General features: G+C 48.4%; 1 protein-coding gene across 1 annotated transcript; it reads left to right on the top strand.

Moving 5' to 3' along the window:
• Positions 1–1808: 1808 nt before the first annotated feature.
• LOC135566348 (intermembrane lipid transfer protein VPS13B-like) lies at positions 1809–8195 on the top strand (the record flags this gene model as incomplete). The annotated part of the gene is made up of 3 exons (XM_065014092.1): positions 1809–1967; positions 7467–7610; positions 8145–8195. Coding segments are annotated over 3 exons (354 nt in total), but the record flags the coding sequence as incomplete, so codon positions are not given.
• Positions 8196–11271: the final 3076 nt, after the last annotated feature.

Here is an 11271-nt window from a genome sequence, read left to right as displayed (position 1 = left end):
TTTGGCTAGCTAAGGATAGCCCTCGGTTACCAGATATGTTATTTGGCTAGCTAAGGATAGCCCTCGGTTACCAGATATGTTATTTGGCTAGCTAAAGACAGCCCTTGGTTACCAGATATGTTATTTGGCTAGCTAAGGATAGCCCTCGGTTACCAGATATGTTATTTGGCTAGCTAAGGATAGCCTTCGGTTACCAAATATGTTATTTGGCTAGCTAAGGATAGCCCTCGGTTACCAGATATGTTATTTGGCTAGCTAAGGATAGCCCTCGGTTACCAGATATGTTATTTGGCTAGCTAAAGACAGCCCTCGGTTACCAGATATGTTATTTGGCCAGCTAAGGATAGCCCTCGGTTACCAGATATGTTATTTGGCTAGCTAAAGACAGCCCTCGGTTACCAGATATGTTATTTGGCCAGCTAAGGATAGCCCTCGGTTACCAGATATGTTATTTGGCTAGCTAAGGACAGCCCTCGGTTACCAGATATGTTATTTGGCCAGCTAAGGATAGCCCTCGGTTACCAGATATGTTATTTGGCTAGCTAAGGACAGCCCTCGGTTACCAGATATGTTATTTGGCCAGCTAAGGATAGCCCTCGGTTACCAGATATGTTATTTGGCTAGCTAAGGATAGCCCTCGGTTACCAGATATGTTATTTGGCTAGCTAAGGATAGCCCTCGGTTACCAGATATGTTATTTGGCTAGCTAAAGACAGCCCTCGGTTACCAGATATGTTATTTGGCCAGCTAAGGATAGCCCTCGGTTACCAGATATGTTATTTGGCCAGCTAAGGATAGCCCTCGGTTACCAGATATGTTATTTGGCTAGCTAAGGATAGCCCTCGGTTACCAGATATGTTATTTGGCTAGCTAAGGATAGCCCTCGGTTACCAGATATGTTATTTGGCTAGCTAAGGATAGCCCTCGGTTACCAGATATGTTATTTGGCTAGCTAAGGATAGCCCTCGGTTACCAGATATGTTATTTGGCTAGCTAAGGATAGCCCTCGGTTACCAGATATGTTATTTGGCTAGCTAAGGATAGCCCTCGGTTACCAGATATGTTATTTGGCTAGCTAAGGATAGCCCTCGGTTACCAGATATGTTATTTGGCTAGCTCAACTTGCTTTATTCAACCTTTAATAAAAAATAAAAAAAACTATGTGTTGTGACTTGGAATGACTCCTCCCCTTTCTTCCCTGTTGTGTTTGTGGTCCAGGACATGTGTTATTTGACTCCTCCCCTTTCTTCCCTGTTGTGTTTGTGGTCCAGGACATGTGTTATTTGACTCCTCCCCTTTCTTCCCTGTTGTGTTTGTGGTCCAGGACATGTAGTTATTTTGACTCCTCCCCTTTCTTCCCTGTTGTGTTTGTGGTCCAGGACATGTGTTATTTGACTCCTCCCCTTTCTTCCCTGTTGTGTTTGTGGTCCAGGACATGTGTTATTTTGACTCCTCCCCTTTCTTCCCTGTTGTGTTTGTGGTCCAGGACATGTGTTATTTGACTCCTCCCCTTTCTTCCCTGTTGTGTTTGTGGTCCAGGACATGTGTTATTTTGACTCCTCCCCTTTCTTCCCTGTTGTGTTTGTGGTCCAGGACATGTGTTATTTTGACTCCTCCCCTTTCTTCCCTGTTGTGTTTGTGGTCCAGGACATGTGTTACTTTGACTCCTCCCCTTTCTTCCCTGTTGTGTTTGTGGTCCAGGACATGTGTTATTTTGACTCCTCCCTTTTCTTCCCTGTTGTGTTTGTGGTCCAGGACATGTGTTATTTGACTCCTCCCCTTTCTTCCCTGTTGTGTTTGTGGTCCAGGACAGAGGCAGGATGTTGGAGTCCTATGTCACGCCCCTGTTGATGACCTACGTGAACAAATACATCAAGAACCTGAAGCCCTCTGACCTGCAGCTGTCGCTATGGGGAGGAGACGTAGTACTGAGCAAGCTGGAGCTGAAGCTGGATGTCCTGGAGCAGGTATGGATTCACCCTGGAATTAAACTGGAATAAAGTGTATTAACACTGTAATAACACAGTAATAACCTGGTAATAACACAGTAATAACCTGGTAATACCCCTGTAATAACACGGTAATAACCTGGTATTAACACTGATACCCCTGTAATAACACGGTAATAACCTGGTATTAACACTGTAATACCCCCTGTAATAACACTAATACCCCTGTAATAACATGAATACCCCTGTAATAACACAGTAATAATCTGGTATTAACACTGTAATACCCCTGTAATAACATGGTAATAACCTGGTATTAACACTGTAATACCCCTGTAATAACATGGTAATAACCTGGTATTAACACTGATACCCCTGTAATAACACGGTAATAACCTGGTATTAACACTGTAATACCCCCTGTAATAACACTAATACCCCTGTAATAACATGAATACCCCTGTAATAACACAGTAATAATCTGGTATTAACACTGTAATACCCCTGTAATAACATGGTAATAACCTGGTATTAACACTGTAATACCCCTGTAATAACATGGTAATAACCTGGTATTAACACTGATACCCCTGTAATAACACGGTAATAACCTGGTATTAACACTGATACCCCCTGTAATAACACGAATACCCCTGTAATAACATGGTAATAACCTGGTATTAACACTGTAATACCCCCTGTAATAACACAAATACCCCTGTAATAACACAGTAATAATCTGGTATTAACACTGTAATACCCCTGTAATAACATGGTAATAACCTGGTATTAATACTGTAATACCCCTGTAATAACTACTGTAATAACCTGGTATTAACACTGATACCCCTGTAATAACATGGTAATAACCTGGTATTAATACTGTAATACCCCTGTAATAACACGGTAATAACCTGGTATTAACACTGATACCCCTGTAATAACACGGTAATAACCTGGTATTAACACTAATACCCCCTGTAATAACACGAATACCCCTGTAATAACATGGTAATAACCTGGCATTAACACTGACCCCTGTAATAACACGGTAATAACCTGGTATTAACACTGTAATACCCCTGTAATAACACCGTAATAACCTGGCATTAACACTGATACCCCTGTAATAACCTGGCAATACCACGGTAATAACACTGTAATAACACTAATACCCGGTAATACCCCGATAATAACCCGGTAATAACACTGTAATAACCCGGTATTAACACTGTAATACCCCTGTAATACCCCTGTAATAACACTGTAATAACACTGTAATACCCCTGTAATAACCCGGCAATAACATGGTAATAACCCTGTAATAACCTGGCAATAACTGGGTAATAACCCGGTAATAACCTGTTTTTAACACGAATACCCCTGTAATAACATGGTAATAACCTGGTATTAACACTGTAATACCCCTGTAATAACATGGTAATAACCTGTTATTAACACGAATAGCCCTGTAATACCACTGTAATAACCTGTAATACCCCGGTAATAACACTGTAATAACACTAATACCCTTGTAATAACCCGGTAATACCCCTGTAATAACCTGGTATTAACACTGTAATACCCCAGTAATAACCTGGCAATAACCCTGCAATAACCCTGTAATAACCTGGCAATAACATGGCAATAACCCTGCAATAACCCTGTAATAACCTGGCAATAACATGGCAATAACCCTGTAATAACCTGGCAATAACCTGGCAATAACCCTGCAATAACCCTGTAATAACCTGGCAATAACCTGGCAATAACATGGCAATAACCCTGCAATAACCCTGTAATAACCTGGCAATAACATGGCAATAACCCTGTAATAACCTGGCAATAACCCGGCAATAACCCTGCAATAACCCTGTAATAACCTGGCAATAACATGGCAATAACCCTGCAATAACCCTGTAATAACCTGGCAATAACCCTGCAATAACCTGCCAATAACTGGGTAATAACCCGGTAATAACCTGTTATTAACACGAATACCCCGGTAATAACCCGGTACTAACACTGTAATACCCCGGTAATAACCCGGTAATAACCCGGTATTAACACTGTAATACCCCTGTAATAACCCGGTAATAACCCGGTAATACCCCGGTAATAACCCGGTATTAACACTGTAATACCCCGGTAATAACCCGGTAATACCCCGGTAATAACCCGGTATTAACACTGTAATACCCCGGTAATAACCCGGTAATAACCCGGTAATAACACTTTAATGTCCAGGAATAACTCTTAGTAATGCTATTGACTTTGTATCTGCTCTTTTGCTGAGGTAACTTTATGAATGGAGGTCAGGTCTGTCTCAATCTGAGTCTGCTCTTTTGCTGAGGTAACTTTATGAATGGAGGTCAGGTCTGTCTCAATCTGAGTCTGCTCTTTTGCTGAGGTAACTTTATGAATGGAGGTCAGGTCTGTCTCAATCTGAGTCTGCTCTTTTGCTGAGGTAACTTTATGAATGGAGGTCAGGTCAGTCTCAATCTGAGTCTGCTCTTTTGCTGAGGTAACTTTATGAATGGAGGTCAGGTCTGTCTCAATCTGAGTCTGCTCTTTTGCTGAGGTAACTTTATGAATGGAGGTCAGGTCTGTCTCAATCTGAGTCTGCTCTTTTGCTGAGGTAACTTTATGAATGGAGGTCAGGTCAGTCTCAATTGGAGTCTGCTCTTTTGCTGAGGTAACTATGAATGGAGGTCAGGTCAGTCTCAATCTGAGTCTGCTCTTTTGCTGAGGTAACTTTATGAATGGAGGTCAGGTCTGTCTCAATCTGAGTCTGCTCTTTTGCTGAGGTAACTTTATGAATGGAGGTCAGGTCAGTCTCAATTGGAGTCTGCTCTTTTGCTGAGGTAACTATGAATGGAGGTCAGGTCAGTCTCAATCTGAGTCTGCTCTTTTGCTGAGGTAACTTTATGAATGGAGGTCAGGTCTGTCTCAATCTGAGTCTGCTCTTTTGCTGAGGTAACTTTATGAATGGAGGTCAGGTCAGTCTCAATTGGAGTCTGCTCTTTTGCTGAGGTAACTATGAATGGAGGTCAGGTCAGTCTCAATCTGAGTCTGCTCTTTTGCTGAGGTAACTTTATGAATGGAGGTCAGGTCAGTCTCAATCTGAGTCTGCTCTTTTGCCACAAGAGGTCACTTGTTCCATCGTCCGGTGGCTAGACGTGTGTCACCCTGCCACCTGCCTGTTCCTGCTCAATAGTGACCCCCAGGCTAGACGTGTGTCACCCTGCCACCTGCCTGTCTGTTCCTGCTCAATAGTGACCCCCAGGCTAGACGTGTGTTACCCTGCCACCTGCCTGTTCCTGCTCAATAGTGACCCCCAGGCTAGACGTGTGTCACCCTGCCACCTCTCTGTTCCTGCTCAATAGTGACCCCCAGGCTAGACGTGTGTCACCCTGCCACCTCTCTGTTCCTGCTCAATAGTGACACCCAGGCTAGACGTGTGTCACCCTGCCACCTGCCTGTTCCTGCTCAATAGTGACCCCCAGGCTAGACGTGTGTCACCCTGCCACCTCTCTGTTCCTGCTCAATAGTGACCCCCAGGCTAGACGTGTGTCACCCTGCCACCTGTCTCTCTGTTCCTGCTCAATAGTGACCCCCAGGCTAGACGTGTGTTACCCTGCCACCTGCCTGTTCCTGCTCAATAGTGACACCCAGGCTAGACGTGTGTTACCCTGCCACCTGCCTGTTCCTGCTCAATAGTGACCCCCAGGCTAGACGTGTGTCACCCTGCCACCTGCTTGTCTGTTCCTGCTCAATAGTGACCCCCAGGCTAGACGTGTGTTACCCTGCCACCTGCCTGTTCCTGCTTTTTAGTGACCCCCAGGCTAGACGTGTGTCACCCTGCCACCTGCCTGTTCCTGCTCAATAGTGACCCCCAGGCTAGACGTGTGTTACCCTGCCACCTCTCTGTTCCTGCTCAATAGTGACCCCCAGGCTAGACGTGTGTTACCCTGCCACCTCTCTGTTCCTGCTCAATAGTGACCCCCAGGCTAGACGTGTGTCACCCTGCCACCTGCCTGTTCCTGCTCAATAGTGACCCCCAGGCTAGACGTGTGTTACCCTGCCACCTCTCTGTTCCTGCTCAATAGTGACCCCCAGGCTAGACGTGTGTCACCCTGCCACCTGCCTGTTCCTGCTCAATAGTGACACCCAGGCTAGACGTGTGTTACCCTGCCACCTGCCTGTTCCTGCTCAATAGTGACACCCAGGCTAGACGTGTGTTACCCTGCCACCTGCCTGTTCCTGCTCAATAGTGACCCCCAGGCTAGACGTGTGTTACCCTGCCACCTCTCTGTTCCTGCTCAATAGTGACCCCCAGGCTAGACGTGTGTCACCCTGCCACCTGCCTGTTCCTGCTCAATAGTGACCCCCAGGCTAGACGTGTGTTACCCTGCCACCTGCCTCTCTGTTCCTGCTCAATAGTGACCCCCAGGCTAGACGTGTGTTACCCTGCCACCTGCCTGTTCCTGCTCAATAGTGACACCCAGGGACAGGGACTGGGATCCCACCAGGGCTGATTTTAGTGATCACTTTAGGTAGCCCAGTGGTTAGGGGGGGGGCAGGTAGCCTAGTGGTTAGGGGGCAGGTAGCCCAGTGGTTAGGGGGGCAGTGTAGCCCAGTGGTTAGGGGCAGGTAGCCTAGTGGTTAGGGGGGGCAGGTAGCCTAGTGGTTAGGGGGGGCAGGTAGCCTAGTGGTTAGAGGGGGGACAGGTAGCCTAGTGGTTAGGGAGGAGCAGGCAGCCTAGTGGTTAGAGGAGGGGGCAGGTAGCCTAGTGGTTAGGAGGCAGGTAGCCTAGTGGTTAGGGGGGGGGCAGGTAGCCTAGCGGTTAGAGGAGGGCAGGTAGCCCAGTGGTTAGGGGGGGGGCTAGCCTAGTGGTTAGGGGGGCAGGTAGCCTAGTGGTTAGGGGAGGGGCAGGTAGCCTAGTGGTTGAGGGGCAGGTAGCCTAATGGTTAGGGGGCAGGTAGCCTAGTGGTTAGGGGAGGGGGGGCAGGTAGCCTAGTGTTTCAGAGGGGGCAGGTAGCCTAGTGGTTAGGGGAGGGCAGGTAGCCTAGTGGTTGAGGGGGCAGGCTAGCCTAGTGGTTAGAGGGTGGGGCAGGTAGCCTAGTGGTCAGAGGATGTGGTTTAGTGGTCACTTTAGGTAGCCTAGTGGTTAGGGGGCAGGTAGCCTATTGGTTAGAGGAGGGGGCAGGTAGCCTATTGGTTAGAGGAGGGGGCAGGTAGCCTAGTGGTTAGGGGGGGCAGGTAGCCTATTGGTTAGAGGAGGGGGGCAGGTAGCCTATTGGTTAGAGGAGGGGGGGGCAGGTAGCCTATTGGTTAGAGGAGGGGGGGGCAGGTAGCCTAGTGGTCAGAGGGAGATCCTACCCTCATGTCTGGTCAGTTGTCCACAGATCATCTCCTCTAGAGATCGTACCCCACATCCCTTAGCATTGCCAGACCCAGGCTCCAACCCACTGAGCCAACGCAGTGACTTATTTAAATTTAATTCCCTGTTTCTAGGAGCTGAAACTGCCCTTTACCTTCCTGAGCGGTCACATCCATGAGTTGCGTATCCACGTACCCTGGACCAAACTGGGCTCCGAGGCCGTGGTCATCACCATTAACACAATGGAGTGTATCCTCAAACTGAAGGACGAAGCACAGGTTAGTACTGCTGGGTTTTATATATATATATATATACAGGAGCCCACTGGTGATCAGTGCACTGCAGACCGGTGCAATACTCCAATTTAGTGCATACTGTCATGGCATTCCCGAAGCTGGTGTGTATTCCTGAGACCTACAGTCTTGCTGTATCACTGAAAGACGTTCAAGCCTTCCTTCGATATCTTAAGGGGAGAGGTTTCTACATGACCCAAGTTAGAATCTCTGACGTTCCACAGGAATAGACTGGGTTTAAAACGTGTTGTTGGTTTCTCCCGATCCAACTTCCTTTCTAGACTCCTCTACCCAGAACCCCTCTGTTTCCTCAGCACATTCTAGACTCCTCTACCCAGAACCCCCTCTGTCTCCTCAGCACATTCTAGACTCCTCTACCCAGAACCCCCTCTGTCTCCTCAGCACATTCTAGACTCCTCTACCCAGAACCCCCTCTGTCTCCTCAGCAGTCCAACAGGACCATGACTCAGTTCATCACATTCTAGACTCCTTTACCCAGAACCCCCTCTGTCTCCGCAGCAGTCCAAACAGCCCATGGCTCAGTTCACCTCTTTCTTCGTGTTGGCTTAGGGTCTCAGACAGGTTGGCTTACAGGGTCTCAAGACAAGTTGGCTTAGGGTCTCAGGCAGGTTGGCTTAGGGTCTCAGACAGGTTGGCTTAGGGTCTCAGGCAGGTTGGCTTAGGGTCTCAGACAGGTTGGCAGGGTGCTCAGGCGAGGTTGGCAAGGGTCTCAGAGCAGGTTGGCTTAGGTCTCAGACGGTTGGTTTAAGGGTCTCAGACAGGTTGGCTTAGGGTCTCAGGCAGGTTGGCTTAGGGTCTCAGACAGGTTGGCAGGGTCTCAGGCAGGTTGGCTTAGGGTCTCAGGCAGGTTGGCAGGGTCTCGAACAGGTTGGCTTAGGGTCTCAGGCCTTGGGTAACAGGTCTCAGGCGGTGGTTTAAGGTCTCAGGCAGGTTGGCAGGGTCTCGAACAGGAGGTTGGCAAGGTCTCAGACGCGTTGGCAAGGGGTCTCAGACAGGTGATATCGAACTGCTCCCTGGCTGTTTTAGAGCAGGGCTGAGAGTAGTAGATCAACTAACTCCCAGGCTGTTTTTAGAGCAGGGCTGAGTGATGTCAACTAACTCTCAGCAGGGCTGAGTGATGTCAACTAACTCCCAGGCTGTTTTAGAGCAGGGCTGAGTGATGTCAACTAACTCCCAGGCTGTTTTTTAGAGCAGGGCTGAGTGATGTCAACTAACTCCCAGGCTGTTTTAGAGCAGGGCTGAGTGATGTCAACTAACTCTCTGTTTTTAGCAGGGCTGAGTGATGTCCAGCTAACTCCCAGCATGGCTGAGTGATGTCAACTAACTCCCAGGCTGTTTTTTTTAGAGCAGGGCTGAGTGATGTCAACTAACTCCCAGGCTGTTTTTTTAGAGCAGGGCTGAGTGATGTCAACTAACTCCCAGGCTGTTTTTAGAGGCAGGGCTGAGTGATGTCAACTAACTCCCAGGCTGTTTTTAGAGACTTAGGTAAATGTCAACTAACTCCCAGGCTGTTTAGAGCAGGGCTGAGTGATGTCAGCTAACTCCCAGCAGCTGGGCTGCTAAATGACTTAAATGTAAATGTCAGCTAACTCCCAGGCTGTTTTTAGAGCAGGGCTAGTGATGTCAACTAACTCCCAGGGGCTGAGTGATGTCAACTAACTCCCAGGCTGTTTTAGAGGCTGAGTGATGTCAACTAACTCCCAGGCTGTGATTTTAGGCTGTTTTTAGCAGGGCTGAGTGATGTCCCAGCAGGGCTGGTGATGTCAACTCTCCAGGCTGTTTTAGAGCAGGGCTGAGTGATGTCAACTAACTCTCAGCAGGGCTGAGTGATGTCAACTAACTCTCAGCATGGCTGGTGATGTCAACTAACTCCCAGGCTGTTTAGAGCAGGGCTGAGTGATGTCAACTAACTCCCAGGCTGTTTTAGAGCAGGGCAGAGTGATGTCAACTAACTCCCAGGTTGTTTTAGAGCAGGCTGAGTGATGTCAACTAACTCCCAGGCTGTTTTTAGAGCAGGGCTGAGTGATGATGTCAACTAACTCCCAGGTTGTTTTTAGAGCAGGGCTGAGTGATGTCAACTAACTCCCAGCAGGGCTGAGTGATGTCAGCTAACTCCCAGGCTGTTTTAGAGCAGGGCTGAGTGATGTCAACTAACTCCCAGGCTGTTTTAGAGCAGGGCTGAGTGATGTCAACTAACTCTCAGCAGGGGCTGAAGGTGGTGTCAACTAACTCTCAGGCTGTTTTAGAGCAGGGCTGAGGGATGTCAAATAACTCCCCAGGTTGTTTTTAGAGCAGGGCTGAGTGATCTCAACTACCTCCCCTGGCTGTTTTAGAGCAGGGCTGAGTGACGTCAGCCTTTCCCAGGCTGTTTTAGAGCAGGGCTGAGTGATGTCAACTAACTCCCAGGCTGTTTTTAGAGCAGGGCTGAAAGTGTGTCAACTAACTCCCAGGCTGTTTTAGAGCAGGGGCTGAGTGATGTCAACTAACTCCCAGCAGGGGCAGTGATGTCAACTAACTCTCAGCAGGGCTGAGTGATGTCAACTAACTCCCAGGCTGTTTTTAGAGCAGGGCTGGTGATGTCAACTAACTCCCAGAGCTGTTTTTAGAGCAGGGCTGAGTGATGTCAACTAACTCTCAGCAGGGCTGAGGACGTCATGGTCTCTGTACAGTGCCTTGTTATATTCTCGTCAGGTTCTCTAGAAGCTGTTGGGGGAATGAAAGCGGTTACCCTGCCATTGGGGAACTCGAGGATGACAGTGTCCTCCCATGTTATTCACCCTGCCATTGGGGAACTCGAGGATGACAGTGTTCCATGTTATTCACCCTGCCATTGGGGAACTTCGAGGATGACAGTGTCCTCCATGTTATTCACCCTGCCATTGGATGACAGTGTCCTCCATGTTATTCACCCTGCCATTGGGGAACTCAGGATGACAGTGTCCTCCATGTTATTCACCAGCCCATTGGGGAACCTCGCGAGGATGACAGTGTCCTCCATGTTATTCACCCTGCCATTGGGGAACTCGAGGATGACAGTGTCCTCCCGTGTTATTCACCCTGCCATTGGGAACTTCGAGGATGACAGTGTCCTCCATGTTATTCACCCTGCCATTGGGGAACTCGAGGATGACAGTGTCCTCCATGTTATTCACCCTGCCATTGGGGAACTCGAGGATGACAGTGTCCTCCATGTTATTCACCCTGCCATTGGGGAACTCGAGGATGACAGTGTCCTCCATGTTATTCACCCTGCCATTGGGGAACTCGAGGATGACAGTGTCCTCCATGTTATTCACCCTGCCATTGGGGAACTCGAGGATGACAGTGTCCTCCATGTTATTCACCCTGCCATTGGGGAACTCGAGGATGACAGTGTCCTCCATGTTATTCACCCTGCCATTGGGAACTCGAGGATGACAGTGTCCTCCATGTTATTCACCCTGCCATTGGGGAACTCGAGGATGACAGTGTCCTCCATGTTATTCACCCTGCCATTGGGGAACTCGAGGATGACCGTGTCCTCCATGTTATTCACCCTGCCATTGGGGACCTCGAGGATGACAGTGTCCTCCCATGTTATTCACCCTGCCATTGGATGACAGTGTCCTCCATGTTATTCACCCTG

This window comes from Oncorhynchus nerka, unplaced genomic scaffold, assembly GCF_034236695.1.
Source record: "Oncorhynchus nerka isolate Pitt River unplaced genomic scaffold, Oner_Uvic_2.0 unplaced_scaffold_5635, whole genome shotgun sequence".
In the NCBI taxonomy this organism is placed as follows: Eukaryota; Metazoa; Chordata; class Actinopteri; order Salmoniformes; family Salmonidae; genus Oncorhynchus; species Oncorhynchus nerka.
Note: the sequence above shows the minus strand (reverse complement) of the source record. Positions and strands in the feature narration are given on the sequence as shown.